We start from the raw sequence: 22,623 nt of genomic DNA, 5'->3' as shown, positions 1-22,623 counted from the left end.
TACCCCTCTCTCCCCCTACTTTCCAGGTACACCTCTGTGTGTGTGTGTGTGTGTGTGTGTGTGTGTGTGTGTGTGTGTGTGTGTGTGTGTGTGTAGTGTGTTTGTAGTCTGTGTGTGTGTTGAGGCAGCATAGCCAAGCGGTTAGGGCATCTGCCTGGTTATCAAAAGGTCCCAGGTTCAATTCCCGGTTACACCAGTTTGGTGTTGTTGTTTCCTTGAGCAAGAAACTGTACTCACATTACTCCAGTCTACCCAGCTGTTAGTGGGGACCTGGTGTCAACTGGGGAAGCAGCCCGCCCAGTTGTAACATCAATGGGTACCAGGGGGAAGCAAATGCCCAACTGTCCTTGTCTCGCTTAGCGGTGTTGAGGTTGTTGTGAAATTTTGGGTTCTGCGACCTCTCTCTGTGAGTCCTCCTGTGGGTTACTAGCCCTGCCCCAAGAGGATTTACCTGCACAAGGCTCAGCAACAGCTACCATCAAACATTTAAAGATGTGTGGTCCGTATGGGTGGACAATACCAACAGTCCACATCTGACTTCGGGTGCCATGCAGAGAGGCTGAACTTACACAGCCTATTAGAAGGGAACACAGGTGTCACCCTTAACTAGGTAGCTACAAAACAGTTATACTCTAATAGAGCAGTCAATAACTGTCACTGCAATACCAGCACTGTTTAAAATATGAAGTGCTATGGTAGTACCTAGAGGTGCTATTTTTTGACTGGAGCAATCAAACTTAACACTTATAGGTGTTACCATAACATTTTTAGGTCATACCATAGTACTTCAGTTTTATTAGGACTGAAACAATCATGATTTTTTAGTATTCAAGTATATATACTCTCTAGAATTAACGATTGAGTACTCACGATTACTAGCTACTAGTAGTTATATTCATGTGACATGACACAGTTTACAGCCTTTTCAGGTGACAACAAATTATACACACACTGTATTAAAGTACTGATGCTAGTGTTCCTGACAAGAAATTATGCAAATCAAACTCTTTGGCCTTCATTGTATCACTCCCTGATGGCAAATGCATCATGTGAGCTGGGTTACGTGATCTTAACAAGTATTTGAATACCAATTTTACCATTCAAGTACCAAAATCCTTAATGAGTACTTGAGTATTTGTTTTAGTCCTAATATCAATGATCAGTTATTGTAATTAATATTGCCATCAAGGTGTATACAGCATTTCAGGCTACTTATAAAATATCATTGTAAAAATTGACTGTACAATTAACACTATAGCAAGAGAACTTTTCTCCTTAACTGTGTACATATACCTGTGCTCCTGCCCTTGCAAGGATCTATTCTGCCATGATATGTTGGTTGAGCAAACAACAGTAAACTTTTTGTTAATATGTTTAGTATCTATTTACAGAAATCAACCAGATTTATGATTTTTAATAGCTTATAAAAAAAATTATGCTTCATTGCAGATCCCTCAGTTTAATATAGCTAGCATCAAACATTGCATGCATATTGCACACTGTAACAAATTTGTAGTGATATTATAGATAGCGACCTTCACGACTTTCTTTGCGTGATCTTACTATGTAATAGTGATTGTCACTATATACATAGATAGTCACCTTCACTACTTGGATACATGATTACACACATGCAACTTGTCAACATGTACGTGTGAAATTTGATATCAAGGATCAGCCATAGTGAACATGCATACCTATCCTGACTCAACCTACTGCTGGCTTTTCACTCTCATGAGTTGACCTCATATTCTGACCCATGCCCATCCTAATAACTTGAAGAGTTATTTGCATTCCCGAAGAAAACTATATTTGGGACAATACAGGTAGTATTTTATCTCAAGCAGTTTTCTCGGATGGCTGCAGGTTCGAGACTGCCCATGTCCAGTCATGGATTATTTCTCCTCTTCAAACACACTTAATATAATATCTGCCAACAGGTTGAAGTCCTACAGACCTTCAGCACTTGTGCTGTAAGCTTATAGCACCTCATAAATATAATTTTAACGTTAGCGCCCGTGCTTAAATTTTGGTAAAATCAAGGAAGTTCCATCTCGATTCCGGTATTCCACGTGGATGATGGATAATGGAGCGTTATTCCAGAGAACCATAAAGGAAAACAATGATGACCTCCAGGATTTCCTTGAAGGCATGAAGTCTTGGGAGGATGAAATCAAGAAAAAAGATGAGCTACTGAACAAGCAAAAGCCAATTTTGAAGAAGGCACGTGGTCAGATTCACCTGCTATGCTATTAGTTGTTTGTTGTGTGGGGCTAAAGGTAGACCTATAAGGCAACAAATGAGGGAGTATGATGCTCTATTTGTGCAAAGGAAAAACAGTCTGTGTCGAGGGGTCAGCAACAAGCTTAAAATCTCGTAGGTCATTTTTGACTAAAAAATATCCTGAAATTTTGAAATCTGAAATCTTTTATTGCAGATTTTCCGGAATCTATAGGATATTTGACATTACATGCAGTTTACTCTGAAACCTTTCCAAAAATCCTTGGAAATCTCTGCAACAATTTTCCAAAATCTTGAAGTCTTGCTCGTATCTGAAATGTGACTTGGTGCTAATTGGTTGGTTGCTGACCCCTCGGTCTGTGTACACAAATATACTATTGTTTATTTAGTAGAGTAAGCAATAAGTGTTGGCTAAGTGGAAATTGTGTTACCTTAAGGGTGCTCTGTACAGTTCGTACAAAGCTTTCCAAGACATAGTCTGTTTTGCACTAAAACAAATATTATGGTCACTTAATTAGTCTGTGACATGTTGACACATTTTAGTACCCATAAATTAGGTATCCCATAGCAACAAGCGCATGCATCTTGCTATTCTACACCCTCTCACTCAAATTAGAACTACTCCATCATTTTTAATCCAATGGACATGAAATTTTCACACAAGCTACTTTAGCAATTTTGCCAAAGAAGAGCGTTTGCCATTTTTAAATAGCAAGTTCAGATGATGAATAACATGGAAGTAAAGAAAAGGATTTCTGGGAGTGTCAACCCAAAAGATAAATATGTGATGAATGAGAAGCTAAAAGACAAAAATAAAAACGCACAATGGGTTGTGCTGTTTAGTATAGTGTATCATAAAAGTATCAAGGCTCTAGTGTGTAAACTGTAGGACTAGTTCTAGTATAAAGGGAAAAACTGTAACTCATGTTCTAAAGCAAATTTAGCAGTTGGGTTTGGACTAAACTGTGTACTAGTGTTAGCATATATCCAGTAAAAAAGTACAGAACATTTGCTAAAACCATTTGTAAGTTATAGAGCAAATTAAATTTCACAGGAAGCCATATAAGCGGACTGTACAGAGCACCCTTAAATTGGCTTTGTCATTTACCACGAATTGCTGAATGCTAATGTTAACTTTTCTGATCCATCATAATCAGTTGGTTTGTATTTTCAACTGTTGAGGTATACTTTCTGTTACATGATGATGTGTGTATCTTTATTCTAGACCATTCCTCCAATCAGGAATAAGGTTGACTACAAAAAACAAAAAGAAAACAAAAGTAAAACTAGCTCTGACACAAAGCCAAGAATTAGTTCTTATGACTACTGTGCCTGGGACAAGTTTGATGTGGTAAGATTGATACATTAAACCTTCTCGGTAGAACAAACGTCTACTTCTGTGTTATCAATATCTGGTTGTATTAAACAGGTTACTCCATTAGGCAAGTTACTTTGTGCACAAATGACACATTTGGGGATTTTCTAATTGAGTGGCATAGATAGGTGACCTGAGAACGTATTACAAACCTCTTGACTGAACTTTGTACAGGAGAAAGCTTGTGAGGAGAGTGATGGAGAAGAAGAAAGTGACTCATCTTCTGACCAAGAAGAAGGGGAGTGTGCTCCTCAACAAAACCAACAGAAGGCGATGATTGAAAAAGAGAAGGTATAATGTGTGTTATATTAGAGAAGTGTTTGTCATACACACCCATAGGGTAACACACTATTCAGTCAACACAAATACGAAGCAGCAATAGAGAGGTACACCCAGGCAATGGTACTGGATCCCACTAGTGCAGTGTTGCCAGCCAACAGAGCAATGGCTCTACTGAAAATGAACAGGTGGCTATGTCTACCTTATGTTACATATAGTTTGTAGTCACCAAATAAGCATCATAGAGTTGTTCTGTAGTACATTTCATCTGCATCTAATTGTGTGGTGTGTCTGTCTGTGCCTACACAACTGTTTAAATAGTGACCTGGTGTTAACTGGGTTAGTAAACACCCACTTCTGGTACTATACCTTCATTAAGAGTTCATAATATAGAAGTATGAACTCTTGCCTTCACCCATGTGACATGGGAGGGTACTAGTCCTGAGGATTTGTTTTGTAGCACCCACACTCCCACAGGTAATCCAATGTTTCACTGACTAGACATGACCATGTATGCAGTGAATGTTATATTTGCTTTCTGTGTGCTTACATATGCTGTGTATGTTGACAAGAGTTGAGGTATTAACTCTTGATATCGGTATGTTGTCATAGGTTTGCAGCAGCTGAACAGGATTGTACGGCTGCCCTATCACTGGACCCAACTTACACTAAAGCACTTTTCAGGAGAGCCACAGCAAGAACAAAACTCAAGAACCACAAGGGTGCCATACATGGTATGTTTACAGTATTTGATTACTACTACTATCATTGGAGGTCTTCTTATAATGTTCTACTGTGTAGTGAGATGATGATTTATTGTCTTATTTGTATATAGTAGTGTAACACTACCCAAACTTGATTTATCCATATACCAGTGTGTGTGTGTGTGCATGCAGAAAAATGTTCACGATTCCTGTTGTGGGATTTATAAATGGAAATGTGGGAAAATGGGTTCACATTTCCGTGTGTGTGTGTGTGTGTTCTGTGATGGGTGGAGTGTATGGTACGTGTGGAGTCACTGGCCTGTCTGTTGAATAAAAAGCTGGTTATTAACCTATTCACTGTCTGCCCACCATTTTAGATAGTATTGTATCAGTTCTACAAAAAGTTATGGCGTTGACCAAAATGTATGGACAAGTGTAATTGTCTTGAGAAATGTAATTTACCTAAATGCTTGTGATAAAATATCTTATGGCATAGTTGTCCATGTTTTTTCGGGAAGCATCCCATTTGTTCTGTGCTAAGGCTTCTCTTGTACAGTCAGCAGCGAGACAATCTAGGTAGAATTGTGACATGGAGGGTGTCATGTATCAGACACCCTGTGTACCTATGGGATCAGTGTACTCATGGGTGTATTAACTTTATTATTGAAGATCTCCAGGAGTTGCTAAAACTTGAACCAGACAACAAGGCAGCTAAAACTGAACTTGACAGGATTAGTAATGTGAGTATCTTATTGTGCATGTACACAATAGGTATGATTGTAGTATAGTTGTGTCTCTGTACTAGAGCTTTGTTTTCCTCTGTAGATGGCTAGCCAGTTAGCAGAAGAAGCATCAGAGTTGTCATCTAAAGAAGAACTGCAAGGTTTGGTGCTTCCTGTTAATAGACCTACTTACATGAGATCAAAGGTAGCAGATGACAGTTTGTGCTGCCATCACTTTAAGATACATTACACAGAAACCACTGAAGACCGTTTTCATAGAAGAGATCAGCTCCTCATCTCCACCTGTGGCCAGATCACCAGTTGTCAGTAAAGATATTGTTTCAGCTGTGAAAGACACATCAAGTACAGTCAAGAAGGAATCATCAGTCACCGTTCAAAAAGATGTACCTTTGTCAACCACCGAGAGTGCAACACCCACTAAGAAACAATTAGTTTCAGACCCGTTATCTTTGGCTGAAAATGTTACACCATTTACATCTAGTTCAAGTATACAAGATCTGCCTGGTGTTCCCAGCACTTCAACCACATTTATTCATGACTGGAAAAGGCTACAAACACATCCAGAACTTCAGTCAAACTATTTTCAGGTATGTGATTGCATATTCAGTGGCCAGTGATCTCATATGACACAACACTTGTTGGTCCTCTCAATATAGCTGATACCTCTTGACAAGTATTCAGCCATATTGTCACAGTCTCTTGAAACAGACGTCTTCCCAGGCATCATCAATATCCTGTACAAATCATATGTCAAGTGAGTGGGCTAAACTACTGTGGTCACTGGATGGTTTAAAGTGTAGACCTGTTGGGACAAAACTGTCATGTTTTTTTTTTTTGGGAATTTATTCACTGTAATGTGTGATGTTTAGGTGTGGTAGGACCTGTATTAAGGAATTACAGGCACTAACTAAAGTGCAGCGATTTTCTGTGGCAGTGATGTTTCTCTCTAGCAAGGACAAGATAGGTTAGTTGTAAATAGTTTGATGTGATGTCAACTGTTACCTTTCAGCATTAAATGACATGTTTTCTGAACTACAATCACTTGTTGGTAATGAAGACAAGCCATTGTTACAACAGTTAGCAAAGTTGTACAAAGTGTTACTGACATAAAGCTGTTCTGGGACTTCACAATGACCAGTGATACTAATGAGGGCCTACCACCCAAATCTCAGCAATTACCTACAACACTGTATTTTGAAATATCATTACAAACATATAAATCTATATTGGTATATGTACACATGTCACACTGCTGTGGAACCAGTTGTGTCATCTTTACTGTCACTGTGTGTCATCAATACACTGGGTGTATTGGACCAGATTTCAGACAGACTGTCTGTTGTCAAGCCTGGGTCAGGGGCAGTAGTCATCCCGTTTGATGCCAAGTTTGGTGTGGACACTGAAAATGATGCAGGGCTGTGTTCCAATGGAGGGCTAGCTACTACATTACGGAACTTTTTCTCCAGTGCCATCTGCAGCAGATCTGTCTGGTCGGTTAGTGACATTCTTCTCTGTCTCTTCATTGGTGTCCCACCTGGAGAATGCTGGAATCCGGTTGGCCGTAATTTTCTATTACCAGTGTTCAAAATGTCCTTGAAAAGGAGGGGATTTAACCCACTCAATGGGTTACTGGTTAGATTGGACTTGTTTAAATCTTTCAAATTCAAGTCATCCTTGGCAGGTTTCTTCACAACTGACTTGACTGTAGGAGGTCTGGGAGGGGGAGGGGCAGGTGGTGGTGGAGGGGCAGGGCTCTTTATTCCACGTCGTTCACAATAGTCAGTAACTTGATATTTTAACTCACTGAGTAACTTCTTTAAATTGTTATCTTCAGTCTCCGGTAAAAACACATCCATTGGTGTTTGATTTAGCACCTTTTTGAGGCTGTGCACATAGAAATCTTTAGTTTCACAATTCTCCTACAGCATAGAGTATAAATGACATACACTTCTTGCAACTATCATTTACTTTATCAATCGTTTTCTTAAGAATCTCGTCTCGTTCAGTGACAAGTGTAATCCATTCTTTGATCAGACTTTCATCTTATTCGTGAAAGGCACATTAACAATATTCAAAAGATTGCTCCCATACCTTCCACTTCGTTAGATGAGCTGCTGTACATTTGCTCTAGCAGTTCTTCCCGCCTTTTGTCCGTCACCTGCTTCTTCTGTGGGAGACTGTCAGAGGAATACTGCCACGAGTAATCTGTATGGACATAACACGGTACAACTTATTATACTTTGTATTAGTTATCTTACTGCCATTATGATCGTCTTCACTGAGGTCTTCGCGTCGTTGCTTGCAAATCTCCTCGCGCCCTGCCATGTTTTAAATTGATTAGGTTCACGTGACCTAGTGTTTACGCTGCAGCACGTTTCAAAAACGTGACTGCTAGTGATATCTTCTAACGATCCTTGACCGTATGATTGCGGGAGCTACGAACAATCCAAGTGAGTTGTTAGTTGTGTGTTCGTGTAAAAAGTTATAAACAAGTGCTCACGTGTGGTGGGATGGGCTAAAGTACAAAACAGAATTAATTATTAATTGTGCGCATCGAGTGGCAGTCGAACTATTGAAAGAATGAAAGTGTTACATATTGGTAGCTTTTGGAAATAAGGCCTTGTGGACTCGCTTTGTTTCGTTGTTGTAACTTACAAAATCGTGTGTATTTGCAACACGTATTTAAAGTGCCTTTTGTCTTCAGAGTTTCTCGGATGGTGCAAGCATGGCAGAAGTAGAGCTTCCTGTAGACTCGTTGGCTGGGGGAACCAGCGAGCTCAAGTTTGACAGCTCAAATATCCCTGAGACTTACCCCAAAGAAAACGGGGTGTTGTCAGACGAGAACGGCTACGTGAAAGTTACCCATAATCCAGATAATCCTTCTTCTTCGGATAGCGAGTCAGACAACAGCAGTATAATGACTGATAATGAAGATATGTCGGTACTGGATGCTAGTACCGATTTTGACATTAAGGAAAATAAGCAAGTAGTGCGAGACGTCGCCTTGGATCTGTGGGCACAGGACACATTTATGCCTGTATGTGTTTCATTACTGGATCACTGTGCTAATGAGAACGTGATTGCGTCAGCAGTGCAGGAGGACTTAAAGCTGTTAGCTAGTATTGTACAAGGGTTTTGTGACCAACATCAAACCAGCAGTCGAGCCAGTAGTGCCACTGCAAGAACTAAAACGCCTCCAGCAATGGCCTCCAGTCTTACAAGGTGTACTAAATTTGACTTTTCTGAAGACTGTTCTCCCTTGGCAGATGAGCATGTGTCGGTGAAGGTATTACACTCAGTGGTGGAGTCTTTAATTTCTCCATTGCTAGCTCAGATCTCTCAGGAATTCACATTTGCAATGTGTAGTGAAATTGTGGAGATGCTGAGAAAGCTAATCTTACAGGTAGAGGGTTGCCTGTCATTTCTGAACTCAAGCAAAGAGGTGAATATTTATGGTGAAATATTTACAGAGCAGCGTAAACAGCAGCTGAGAAAAGTGGTAGCAGCCACTCCACCACCAGCATACAAAGTACACTCTCTTTGCCGAGACACTAAATTGGCCTCTAGTGATCATAGACAGTTTGTACGTCTGAGTGGAAGTCACGTGGTGTCACCAATTCAGACCAATGTGATTCCAGCTAGTAAGACACCAGTAGCAACTACTCAGAGCCTGTCACTTTCAGCAGACAAAGCTTCATTGTCTTTATCATTTCATGGGAAGACAAGATCAATGGATTCTGGAAAAGACATTGACAGTGACCCATTGTATTTCAGGCCTGGGAGAATGAGGAGAACTACCGTGTCTTTATCCCACAAAGAAGTTGCTAATTTGTTTTTGAGTAAACGAAGGAGCACTAGTGTGAGTGTGGAAACTCATGCCATGTCTCTGGAACTGCCAGCTGCAGATGGCGTCAAGAAGTCGTATCACTATTCATCAATGCTCAAACAACGGTATGCACCACTTGATGATCATGGCGAAAAGCTACGAAGATTGCACAAAGAATTACTGAAGGGATTTGGACATCATACAAGTTCTGCTGATGAAGAAGAAGACGATGAAGAAGAAGAAACAACGGAGGAGGTGAAGGTATCCAAAGATAAGTTGGTGGATCAAACAATCGAAGAATTAGAGGAAGACACAGTCCTCCCATCCCCTTCCACCACTACAGAAAGTACTAGTACAGCTACAACCATCGACAGCTCATCCACACCCGTAACAGATACACCTAGTTTGGATGTAGATGATTCCAGCAGCAAGAGTGAAAGAAACTCAACATTTTCATCATCTGGTTCCCGATCATCGGGTGCTTATGATCACATGGAGATTTCAAAGGCATCTTCTCCTGAGAACGATATTGCAAGAAGACACAACTCCCCACCTCCACCGATCTCATCTGCCCCAACCACTCCCTCTAGGAAGTCAGGGATCTTCAAGAAAGTCCAACGGGTTGTCTCAAGTCCTTACTCGTTTGAGTACAGTGCTAAACGGTCTCCTAGTAGAAACAAAAGTAGAAAATCAATTCGTCCAACAAGCACTTTTTTCGACATTGACTTATCATCTGATAATCAAATTGTAATTACTGTGGAGTTAAATAAGAAGAGATCGTCATTTAGTGAGTTACCTTCTTTGTGTACATGTCATGTCTGAGGTTACTCTTTACAGAGGACGATACCAGTAGAACACCATTTGATATACATGTAGTCACTAACATGCCTCAGGTATTGCCTGTCTGTATTCTGTGTGTGCATTAACCTTTATGTGGGACACTTGAGGATGCATAATCCAGACACTTAGTTAAGGCCCCAAACTATCCCTTAGTACATAAACTGATAATCAGGACACCTAAGGTAATCGCTGTGTTACACAGCCAGACAAACATCAGTTAATAACTATTGATCATGTCATTACCTGGTAATACTCTGCAGTCAAGTGGCTTCATGTTGATTACCAGTCTACAGCTGATTGGGTTGGCAATGGAGTGGTGATTGCTTATAGGATGGTCCATGGATGGTGTTTATACTGTTAATGCCTTCTAATATCTTTGATCTTCATATTGTAGTGGTCTTGTGTGAAATGATTGTTTGAGGTTTGGCCAATGGCCAGCTAATGGGCTTTGTGACATACACACAGCTAGACAGACTAGTGATAATATCCAAGGCCAATTATAGTCAGTCACAACCTAACACATGTCAAGAACAGCTGTATTGCCTGTCACTGCCTGATATATGTAGCCTTAATAACATGTGCTATTGGCTAGCAACTTGGCCACACAACTGATTTCATATGTGTATTATTTCAACACACAGCTTAGCCAGAAGAAGTTTACTATAACAAGACAGTTCAGAGAGATTGTACAGCTTCACGATGACCTAATTTCTTCGATGTTTATTGAAACAGGTACTTGTGCCTTCCTGTAGGAAATGTGATTATCAGTGAGCACATGTGTTGTTCTGATGTAATCATTTCTGGTATCAGTTAAGGAGAAATCATTTGTCTGTGGTCTAGTATGTCAGTCATTTGTCTCCTCTTTGGTGTGGACTGTTCCAGTGTTATTAGATGACTCAATGCTTTCAAATATTTACTTTGGTGTGTTATAAATTGTATACTCTGTTATGGATATTTGGGCCCAAGAATTTGTCATTACAATAAAGGAGGTTTTCTCTTTCAGAGGAAGGAGGCCAACCTGTTGGGACTGTGTTAGGACTATTGTGTCCTTAATTTGAAGAGGTTGTTAAGAGAAGTTCCATCATTTTACAACTATGACAGCTGCATTCAATTTGTTTGATCCCAAATTTTCACAGCAAGTGTGAATTACATGCTACTAATTTCTGACTTGTCTATGTGAATAAATGGAATAAAACTTTGTCTAAAATTTAAAAAATTTTTCTTTTACTTAGCAACATACGTGTTAAAATATTCTCTTTTCTTAGCAGTATGTATGTGTCTTAGTGACTGGTAACTAAAAATTTTTACTCCTAATTTTTTTTTAGGAACATTACCTTCCCGACCGGATAAGAAATTTTTTAAAAAGAACTTAAAACACGAAGTGAGTCTCATTTTCAATGTGTCCACACACACAGTAACATCAACTGTTGCCATTCTACAGATTCAAGATTACTTGCAAGCTATTATATCAAATTCTGAGCTGAGGAAACAGCCACGGATTATCGATTTCTTTCAACCAGGTGGGTTTATTTGCTACACTAGCTGTGTTACTTTATTCTTGTGCAGACACTGGCGTTGATAGTCCGTCACATCGTGTTGATCTGGTAAGTTGTTTGTTATTGTACAGTTATCATGTTTGTTTACTTGTGATGCTAATCATTTCACTTTTCATTCTGATAAGAAAGTTGTTTCCTAGAAAGCTGGCTGGATATCCACAACACTAAATATCTTATCTTTCTAATGTTTAATAATTTGATCAACTACCACGTGTATTAGTGTTCTTATCTTTAAATAATTTTAAAATGTACCCATGCAAGGCCCCTCACATGTGTGTAGATACATTCTGCTATGAACACCTTGGGATCATGTTGAAGTGTCATTATTAGTGAGATGTCCTGATAAATGTGTGTACACTAATACAATTGGGACCATGGACAGGTATCTGATAATCAAGGTGTCTTAATTTCAGGGGTGTACATTAATTACATAATATATTTAATGACATAATCATGTAGTCTCCAGGTAGTCTTTGTGTGGTTGAGTTGTTGTGGTTTACAGCAAAGTGCTAAGATGTGGGACTGTATGTTAATCATGATGTAATTAAATGTGGCTCTCTGTAAACCCCAAGAATGTGTTAGTTGTGGATTGTTAAAGTACTGCTACAAGTTGTGTTGTGTGTTGGTCCCCAGCTCACTGGATGGGAACACAAGTTTACATTCTTCACACCTGAGCACCACGACCGTGACCGTTCCTATGGTGCTGGTCATCTCCAGGTGATGCAGCCGTCCGCTCAAGGTATGTGTAAGTTTTGTGTAATGTGTGTGTTTGCGTAAAGGGTATAATTTGTGTGTGTCTATTATATTCACGTTCCATTTATGTTAGTTTGCACCTTCTCAAATTGTTAGATATAGAGTTGCCATTACCAAGCTTAGAGGAGAGAACAAAGAGTCTTGGCAGGCGTAGAGCAACCACCATCATCAAACAAGAAGAAGAAGAACTGGAGCCCTCTACCATGATAGTACAAGAAGGTAGTCCACTCCCTCATGAAGTCATTAAAAATTTCAATTCATAATACCAAATTTATGCTGCTGTTTGTAATAAAGAGATGTTAGTATTAAGTTGGTGGGTGCTTGTCATGCAGTATTTATAGTGCATATTAGTACAATGGTTTTAGAGGTTTATACACACAACCACCTGTCTTGTCCTGTTGGTAAGCTACCCGAGAATGGTCACGCTTATCCTGAAACAGATGGCAAAAACAGCAACACACACATGTGTACATGTTACATATACTTTAGCCTTCTTCCCAGTGGGATGAATAACATTCATGATGTGTATTAAACTGTTTAGAGGGTAAGGATGTGCTTGTGGTGAAGTTGGATTCAAGTACTTGTGTCATCGTTGGTGGAACATTTGACAAACTTGTGGAACAATTAGCTTGTGAGGAGAAACCTGGTAAGTGCTTCAGTGTATGCACCATATTTTGTGTTTGTGTACTATCCTCACCCCTTGTGTTGTATGATAATTGTATTGTATGCTGATTTAATGTATTGTGTGTGTTCGTTAACAGATCCTAAATATGTTAGTACGTTTCTGTTTGGCTATCGACATTTTGCATCACCACTGGAATTTGCTGACAAGTTGTATAAAAGATATCCTTGATCAACTTTAGTATTACAAGTTAATGGTGTTTTTATATGAACTGTCTTTGCCCTTAACTGATTTGTTTACATTTGAACTCAGCCTTGCTCCTGATGCAACGCATGAAGAATTAACATATGTTGAGAAGTGGAAGTACATGATTCAACTAAGGTGAACTATTAGCACTTGTTCACAACACTGTTGTTATGGTGCATTATTTAGAGTTGTGGATATTTTAACTTACTGGGTGACAAGATGTTGGCCAGACTTTTACAGAAATCCTCCAGTCGTAAGTGCTTTGTATTTGCAATCATTTTCCCTTTGTGTTATGAATGGCATTCTGTGTATTGAATGTTACATATTTGATATCCTGATTGAAATAACAACCAGAAACACATTTGAATAGTATTACATTTCACCTTGTAAGCAGGAAACCTATTGTCAGCTGTGTGCATTTCTGAAATGAATTCAACAAACGCCAGTTGTTATCCATAGAAGAACAATAGTTGTATTTGAAACTATTGCCTAATATTTTGTCAAATTTTTGTATTATCTCGGCATCGCCTCGGGTTTTTAAAATCACGTGGTAAGTCTCTGACTATTACACAGGCTCATAGAAAAATAAGGTGTTTCATGAAGATAGCCTTTACACTGTACAGATAACCAATTAGTTATAGGATGAAAGGTCAAGTGGAAAAGGTTGAGTATTCTAGTCCCAACAATTTGAGCCGATCAGGCTGGTGTGGTGAAGTAATTCTTTGGTTACTATGGTTTAGGGTGTGGAGTGTATTTTGTACTATTAAGGATGATGTGTGGCCATTGTAGTAGTGCATATTTGAGAAGTGGAACTGTGTAGAGGAAAAGGGTTTTCTGTGACAGATTAAATTTGTCACCTAGGGGGCTCCTGAAGACATACAGTATACAAAACATTTATCCATATTTGGTAGTGTCCAGTACCTCCAACACTACAGGGCTTTGGTAAATCAATTAGTCAGATATTCCTAGTGCTGCTGGCTAAGTTAAATACACACTTGTAATATTGTGAACTCTGCAGTTAGTGACTGACCCATTATAGTGACCACATCCCCAAACACAATCTCTTATTAATGTTCCCACCAAGGTCCATGAGGTTTTAATGTATTGTGTATACAACAGATGACGTAACATGTATATGTAGAAAGTCACTTGTTGACCTCATTACATGCACTTTATAACATCGTACACAACTGGTTGGATGTTGTGATATTTTGTACAAACAAATTTTATGGCAACTTAACAAATTCCTACAATATATGACAGAGTGCTCTATATTACACCAGGCAACACTGCTGTGAGGATATGGCTTCATTGTTATTCTAATATTAATATGTTCATATAGTGTCAGGTCTTGTAGTAAACTACAACATGTAAATAGAGTTAACGTTTTTAATCAGTTGGTAATGGTGTCATTAGTGAGATACCAGCGTAGTGAACTACATGTGATGCTTGCACATCTGATACAGTAGTGTCTGTATGCCACATGTTCATGAATGTTTAACAATCATAATCTTTACTCTATAATAATCTTTGTTATAATCTTTACTCCACAGATGAAAATACTTCGTAGTTTCATTCAACAGCTCAAAGCATCCACTGACAGTAACTTCCAGTCAACCGGGGAACAGTTAGAATGTATTGTGAATGAGAACGTAAGTGATCTCTGTGTATGCTATACTGTATTGCCTTTAATGTGAAGATTATTTATCAAATTAAAATTGCCCACAAACATATCTTTTCAAAATGGGGGAATTACTGATGTTATGTGTGTATGTGTGTAGTAGTTCTTTCATGTCAGTAGTTACCCACAAGCTGCTGCTATAACATTTGATGATCTTATTGCAGTGTTGCTTATCACAAGACTCCTTATGTCTTAACATGTTGTTGTAGCATATGTGGAGTACCTTGATCTAATAATGTCTGCACCTTTAATGGCATCAGTGGTTGGGTGGTGTGTGTATTCCTTCCTGGCATTAGATTAGCTGCTTCAAGGAATTATAATGTGTTAATATGTTGTGTTTTGTGTGGGGGATCACAGTACCTGTAGTTTCCCAATTAGCTGCATATCTGTACTGCAGTTATGTGGATAATTGGGCAAATACAGTACACTTGGGGAAATACAATACAGTTACTAGTAATAGGATTTAAAGTACTTTTGTGGCGAAGATCAAACGAATAAGAGTGCTATTAGGAAAATACAATGCTGTTGATCACGTGCGTAACATTTGAAGTAGCCAAAACAATGTTATCTGTTTGTTTTATGACCAAACTCGTATTATATAGACACTTACCGATGGTCTGGAAGTTGAAAACTGACATGGTCGAGTCTACAGAATGAACACTCCAAACAAAAGACGACCAGAAAGTACTTTAACACAGTTAAAGCTTGTGCAGTATGAAAAATAAAAATATAAATAGCACTTTGGTGTGGTCTCGAGCTGAATAGACCACTTGGCTTTGCCTTGTGTTGTGTTAGTCTCTGACCCACACTCTCATGCTTTTGCTCCATATTGCACTCACAGCATTGCTAAACACTTACTGATAGCATGATCACCGAAAATTGAAGTAGTTCAGGCACTTGAGATGAGTGCTCCAAGCAAGACGACTAGGAAGTACAATATAACACTTAAAGCACCGCCTATGCTTGTGTGTAAAAATATGGCACTTGCAGGGTATCTCAAGGCTAATACAGCACTCAGCTTCGTCTCGTGCTGTGTATTAGCCTCTCAGTACACTCCCCCTTGTGCCGTATTTTCTGCTCTGCAGTGTAACAGCATAATCCCAGACATTGTAGAGTAACAGAAGGCTAATGCCCTGCTTATAGTACCCACTTCCATACTCAAAATTAATTTGGAATTCAAATGGTTGGGTTGTCCTTATGCATCTTATAGTATTCTTTCCTGACTGATTTACTTTTGCAGTTCTAGTTAAACTGTGGTGTATTATTTGTCACCATTACAAGAATGTGGGAGAAATTATAATGTGTTCATATTGTCAAATTTCCAAAGTATCTTTCCAGGATGGAAGATATCAGAAAGCTATTAATGTACCTTCCCTGTAGTCTTGTACACAACATTCTTGGCATGCCTGTACTGTATATATAGTATAGTGCCAGTTGTACATAATCCACATGTGTCATTGTATAAATTTTATCACTTGTCACACAAAAGGCTATTCCTAAAATGACAGTAGTGGAACTGATACTTTTGGGTCTGCTTCTATAAAAGGAAAGCCATGCTTTACCATATATGGTAATGACAGTTTTGTTGTTCCTTCATCACATGATACTTACAACTGATAATGTCTTGTCATTACAGGTAGAGGGTATTATGAAGTTTGGTAGCAGTGCAGAGTTAGAGCCAGATACTCCTGACGGGAAACTAATGGATCTTGACTCAATTTCATCAATTCAACTGGCAAGACATGTAAGACTAGATTATTAGCTGTAAACATGAAAGTTTGGAGGGAATAAAGTTTGGCAGAATTATTACATCAATTACATACCTATTGTGTATGGTCATCATAGTAAATGTGCCAATTGTTATCTTCTAAATTACTTGGCATGATAGTTCACATCTTCCTCACTATGTGTTCTTGTGTTGTGTATGTTGACACTCAGTCACCATTTGGGTAAAATTATACATTAGAAATTTTCACTGTACACACACATAGTTTTATATTGGTGACCCTGAGGTTAGATGCTAAGAATTAATTGTCATTTTTAGTAATGTCAAATTTATCATTCAAGAGGTTCACAGGTTACAGTAGATTGCATCAGTTACAATTCATTTTGCATGTGAAAAACAGCCAATCAGATACTTTGTAAGAATTTGAAAAAGTCTGGCTGCCCTTGGTTTTCACATGAGTCCCATTCAGAATTTTTGTATGACTGACAACCAACATGCAAAACACTGTACACAGTGAAATCATGTTTCCATGGAATTTTATTTCAATGGATTTCACTAAAGCAGTTAACATTGTGTATCCTAAATGGCTACAGAATGTACATTTTATATAATTTATTGTTTAGTGAATTTTATTATATTTTTTGTCTACTATGTTCGTGATATTTTAGTGTTTAGGGAAGAAGTGGCTATAGTAGTCAAATTTTTAGGGGCTTCATAGTGTTGTTGGTCACACTAGTGATCCCAATGTATGTACCGTAAATTGGGAAATTTTCATTTTAGTTCGATGTTTTATATTTTTGTGGACAGCCCAAGCCACGAAAATATTTAACCAGTAAATTTTCTGTACAGCAAATAATTAAACATGGAGCCATTCACTTTGATGCTGTATTTGCGAAGTGTTTAGAATTCATATAGACTACATATGGTGTTGTGTGATTAATACTCTAATAGAACACACAGTAATAACTGAATTGTGTTATGGACCAGTTTAACATGTACTATTCTTATTGTGTAGTTGACAGTGGTTGAGTTAGCAATGTTTAGAGCAATCGATTTATATGAGATGACAGTCCATTTATGGGAAGGAAACACATCAGGTAATAGCATATGTGTTGTGTTAATGTAATTACCTTACGTGCCCCTCCTCTGCTTAGGTGCTAAACCATACAGGAGTAACCTGGATGCTTATATTCAGAGATTTAATGATGTACGTACCTGGAGTGAATGATACTATATAGCTAGATGTTTTTGTTGGGAGATTATAAAATTTTACGAGAAAATTTTTCACGGAGGATTACATATGTAGACCCCTGTGAATAAAATAAAGTTTTTGGGTAAAACTGCATAAACAACATTAGTTCGGTCCCTTAGTGAAAATATCTAGCTATATGATAATGTTGCTATATGAGAACAAGTTTTGATCATGTTACTTGCTTGTTGCCAAAGATATACTCGTGGGTGTGTTTACAAGTGTTGGATGTGAATCTTGATTGTAAAGAACGAGCCAATCGAATTGAGAAGTTTATCGAAGTTACCAAGGTAACATAGCCACACTTATTTTATCCAATATTCATCTCACACATGTAGCAATGTTATCGGTTGGGTAACTTCAACACATTAGTAGCCATCATCTCAGGATTGACTTGTGCTGCTATACGAAGACTACAAAAGAGTTGGGAGGTAAGAGAAGTGGTGATTGACTTGTTTGTGTCACTGTATGATGTAGTGATAGTATCTGTGTTGTGTGTGTTAGTTAGTTAGTTGTGTTTGTTTGTTTGTGTGTAGCATGTAAAAGAGAAGTCATTAAGTACGTTAAAGAAGATGTATCATCTTCCGGATCCTTCAGAGAACTATGGCTACTACCGTAATGTTGTCAAGAAGAGAAGAAAAAAGAGTAGCACTTGTATACCAATGTTTGGTGAGTGTGTAGTGTAGTGGCCAAATAGTTAGAGAATTGGCCTGGTAATTGCATGTTTCTAGGTTCAATACTTGGTGAAAAATTAAGTTCCTGGTTTCAACTGGGTAAATAAATGCCAACTGTTTATATCTCTGTCGAAGGTCCAGGTGGCCTTCAGGGACCCACACGTTCACCTGTGAGACATGGTACCGTAGCTTACTAGACAGGTGTCAATTACAATTCCTATCACTGGTGATATCACGTGAAAAACAGCCAATCAAATACTTCGTAAGAATTTGAAAAGGTCTGGCTTCCTATTATTGGTTGGTTTTCATGTTACTCCCATTCAGACGTTTTATATACAACTGATAACCCACATGCAAAACACTGTACAGCCTCCTGTGTGTTGTGTAGTAGTTACTATATTTTGCTGGTTCCAGCTGTGATCATGAAAGACTTCACATTTTTACATGATGGAATACCAAAGAAGTTAAGAAATGGTTTACTGAACTTCAAGAAGCTCAGAGACATAGTGGACAAAGTAAGCACAAGTTCTCCACAAGTGTCCCTAGTCATATCCTATTGTGTAGCTTGAGGAACTGAAGAGATATCAGAACTCTAAATATACATTCCCAGTGGATGATAGGATTTATTATTACTGTCGATATGCAGTAACTGAAGCAAAAAATGAAGATGAGTAAGTGGTCAAGATGTTGTGTTAGTGGTCAAGATGTTGTGTTAGTGGTCAAGATGTTGTGTTAGTGTTGTGTTACTTTTAATGCCTCCTAGAGCAGTTTACCGTATAGCCTAAATATTTTGAGGGGGGAAATTTTCGTTGATTTCGCGGTTTTCGGTGTTATCAGTGAAAATTTTACCCTCAAAATATTTAGACCTCCATATAGTCTAATACATTTTGGGAGTGTTTACAAATCTGCAAAAAAATTATTTTTAACAACATTGCTCAACCTCGAAAAATTTGCCCCTCGAAACATTTAGGCTATACGGTATCATTCATATCCAAACTTTGATTATTTAATTGTCAGAAAAATGTTAAAGTTGTGAAATTGGAAAGTCCGGCAATATGTGATATTAATAGTCTGGGTTGGAAACAGTACAGCTATGTACCGAAATTTTGATGAAAGGAAAAAGTTGACGAGTCCACACTTCATCAGGTTTGATGAATTAAATGTTGTCGAAAGTCGAGCATCACGTGATCTTAACACGTACTTTTGGGGGCAGTTATGGACGTTTGACTAATTAAAATTTTAACTGATTCGTCATCTTTTTTTAATTTCTTGTAGCTTATACCCAACATGTAATGAACTGACACAGTACAGTATGACCCATAAGATTTAGCACAGATTTAATCTGTCATGCTGTTTCTATGGAAATAACACTCACAGTTATTCTCACCATATTATGACCAGTCAATGGTCATCTCAACAATGTCACAACATTATGATGTAATCCTCTTAATCACTTGTAATATACACCACCACAATGTGAGCCATCTGGTAAATATATTTGCTGATCATTTCTTGGTAGCTTGTTCCTTCAGTGAACTAATTTAGTTGTTTGATCACTTGTAATATACACCCTACAGCTATAAAATGGTTGAGTGGGTGATGGTGTAGTGAAGTTTAAAGATTTACGTAGCTGGAACTAGACACTTCAAGATAAAATATTTTAGTCTGTTATTGCTGCAATAGAGAGATTTTGTGGTAATGGAAAATTGTATACTTGTTCTTTGGATGTTTTTTTTTTGTTTTTTTTTTCGGTTAATAAGATGAGGTACAGGCTAGCACAGTAATTATTCTCTGTAGTGTGTTGTGGATAGTGTTCTGCAATACAGTGAATTTTGTGTATCACGTATCACCATCAACGATACAATTCTGTATCACGATACTATAATGAAGTGGTCATGGCTAGTTATATCTGGCATATTAGCAAACAATTAGCTACCGCAAACATTTTAACACATGCTCCCACAAAGGCTTGTCCGGATTACTCTGCATTTTGATGAGTTGTCAAGATGGCTAGTATATACAGCAGATTTGTTTACTACTTAGTGGTGCAGTTCTTTATACTTAAAGTGAAAACCTGGGTGAGAAGATTTTAGCCATCACTGATTAAAATCTTCTCACCATGGCTAAAATCTTCTCACCCAGAAAACCTGGGTGATTTCTGGGTGAGAAGATTTTAGCCATAACAGCAGCACTTATACACGTATATTTGTATGGCTTCTCGTAATGCTCCATTTATAGCACAGGTACTAGAGACTTTCGATTTGAGTATCTAGATCACTGTTACAGTAATATAGCAATCACTGATTGTTCTGCTAGAAAACTTGGATATATTGATATTTTCTAAGTACAGTGTTGTATCGTGATACTGATTTGCTGTATCGATATGTATTGCAGATCCCTAGTTGTGGAAGACCTTGATGACAGAAAATGTTTTTAAACAAATTGCCTTTTGAGTTGTTCACAAGATTAAAACTCTTCCTGCTGTATCATATCTTACTGTACTGTACTTTGTGTGGGAGGATCAAAAGTGATGCCGCGTACTGCATTGTCCATACAGTACTAATCAACTGCATAACTGTACTGTATGAGTCATACAGAACAGTTATGCAGCTAATTGGGCAAATACAATACACTTAGGCAAATACCATACAGTTATGCGGAGAATTTATTTAAGGAATGTTACAAAAACAACCCACTGGGACAGCACATGTGTGACACTGTAAATCGTTACTAATCCTGCTAGTTCATTTTACGTCTAGAAATAGATTGTACACTTACTGTTCGTCTGATCACAAAGCTATTTAAACACGACTCCCACTAAGACAGCACAATTGATCACGTGCGTGGCATTGTAAATTGCTAAAGTAGCCAAACTAATCCTATTATATAAATACTTACTGATATCCTGATCACCGAAATTTGCTGCAGCTTGAATACTAGAGAAAATTGCTCCGAGCTAGATGACCAGGAAGTACAATATAACACTTAAAGCACCACCTATGCTTGTGTGTACGAAAATACAGCACTTGGGGGGTGTCTCGAGGCAAATACAGCACTCAGCTTCGTCTTGTGCTGTATTAGCCTCTCGACATGCCCCCTCGTGCTGTATTTTTCGTACACACATGCGCAGCGGTGCTTTGACTATAACATAGTGATTCTTACTGCTGAATACAACTGCAGTTAATACGTTGAAGAGATCACTCATAGCACCATAGTTAACTCATTGTCAACCTGATAGTAAACTAGCTTGGATTGCTTGATAAACTTATCAATTGGTTACATATCATAGAGATAATAAATTTACATATGACTTGACTTTGTCACAGGTCTGTCAGTCAACAGTTTTAATCTTTCACATGCTACCCTCAGATATCATTTTGCTTCTGCTACATGACTCTTCTTTACTATCAAAATTTCTGTGAATAATTTTCATCTTTTATCAAACCTACAAAAATACTTTTTGTCCAATTTTTGCAATAAATATTTCAATGTATTCATGTAATTGAAACAGCCATATATTTGCTGTATGTACAGAGCTTTGTACAATTACTCTAATAGAGTATACGCTGTAACAAAGTACTCTAATCGAGCAGCCATTTTGACGTCATTGAAGTTTGGATTCCACTGTAGTGTGTTTGTATTCGCCCAATGATCCTCTAAAATAACTTCAATTAGATTACCCCAACACAGTTAAGAGAATACATATTCCACTGTAGTGTGTTTGTATTCGCCCAATGATCCTCTAAAATAACTTCAATTAGATTACCCCAACACAGTTAAGAGAATACATCTTAGGTCAACACATCTGTAGGCTGCTCCTCAGAAATATGTAATTGTATAATGCTGTTATTTCCCCACAGATTATTTCAGCTGTCTATAGCCATTGAATGAAGACTTCAGCGACTACTTCATTTCAAGATGTCAATTCAGTGACATATTCTACCCTATTGTTATTGGGTTTTTGTATTGCAAACACATCACATGTATACAACTGTGATTTTTATTATGTGTATTTTTTATCATTATTTAAAACTGCTGCTGCTTGAGCAGTTATAAAACTTAACTGTATGTTAATGATGACTTTAGCATGTGTTAGCTAGTTACCGTG

The 22,623-nt window shown here is 38.1% G+C and overlaps 3 protein-coding genes across 4 annotated transcripts; 2 read left to right on the top strand and 1 right to left on the bottom strand.

The window, feature by feature from the left end:
* Positions 1-2,021: 2,021 nt before the first annotated feature.
* Positions 2,022-6,620, top strand: LOC136259704 (RNA polymerase II-associated protein 3-like). Its single transcript, XM_066053214.1, has 11 exons — positions 2,022-2,223; positions 3,467-3,592; positions 3,791-3,907; positions 3,956-4,083; positions 4,508-4,629; positions 5,269-5,339; positions 5,425-5,526; positions 5,576-5,929; positions 5,999-6,096; positions 6,212-6,306; positions 6,352-6,620. Exons 1-11 carry the CDS (start codon positions 2,077-2,079, stop codon positions 6,450-6,452), a joined length of 1,461 nt encoding a protein of 486 aa, XP_065909286.1. The 5' UTR covers positions 2,022-2,076; the 3' UTR covers positions 6,453-6,620.
* LOC136259705 (uncharacterized) lies at positions 6,518-7,827 on the bottom strand. The gene is made up of 4 exons (XM_066053215.1): positions 7,601-7,827; positions 7,434-7,547; positions 7,311-7,384; positions 6,518-7,261 (listed from the first exon to the last, which is right to left on the bottom strand). Exons 1-4 carry the CDS (start codon positions 7,665-7,667, stop codon positions 6,587-6,589), a joined length of 930 nt encoding a protein of 309 aa, XP_065909287.1. The 5' UTR covers positions 7,668-7,827; the 3' UTR covers positions 6,518-6,586.
* Positions 7,684-22,578, top strand: LOC136259703 (uncharacterized). Of its 2 annotated transcripts, XM_066053213.1 has the most exons (23): positions 7,684-7,792; positions 8,047-9,955; positions 10,006-10,061; positions 10,650-10,740; positions 11,334-11,389; positions 11,450-11,528; positions 11,575-11,612; positions 12,198-12,303; positions 12,414-12,536; positions 12,859-12,963; positions 13,079-13,162; positions 13,242-13,320; positions 13,372-13,438; positions 14,739-14,837; positions 16,503-16,610; positions 17,608-17,689; positions 17,747-17,799; positions 18,039-18,131; positions 18,180-18,272; positions 18,378-18,510; positions 18,930-19,030; positions 19,080-19,186; positions 22,376-22,578. In XM_066053213.1, exons 2-23 carry the CDS (start codon positions 8,068-8,070, stop codon positions 22,404-22,406), a joined length of 3,672 nt encoding a protein of 1,223 aa, XP_065909285.1. In that variant the 5' UTR covers positions 7,684-7,792; positions 8,047-8,067; the 3' UTR covers positions 22,407-22,578. The 2 variants fall into 2 exon arrangements, with proteins under 2 accessions (XP_065909285.1, XP_065909284.1); XM_066053212.1 differs by lacking the exon at positions 7,684-7,792 and having other exon boundaries at positions 7,879-9,955.
* Positions 22,579-22,623: the final 45 nt, after the last annotated feature.

Source organism: Dysidea avara, chromosome 7 (genome assembly GCF_963678975.1).
Source record: "Dysidea avara chromosome 7, odDysAvar1.4, whole genome shotgun sequence".
NCBI classification, from domain to species: Eukaryota; Metazoa; Porifera; class Demospongiae; order Dictyoceratida; family Dysideidae; genus Dysidea; species Dysidea avara.
The sequence above is the reverse complement of the archived record's forward strand: the minus strand, read 5'-3'. Positions and strand labels throughout refer to the sequence as shown.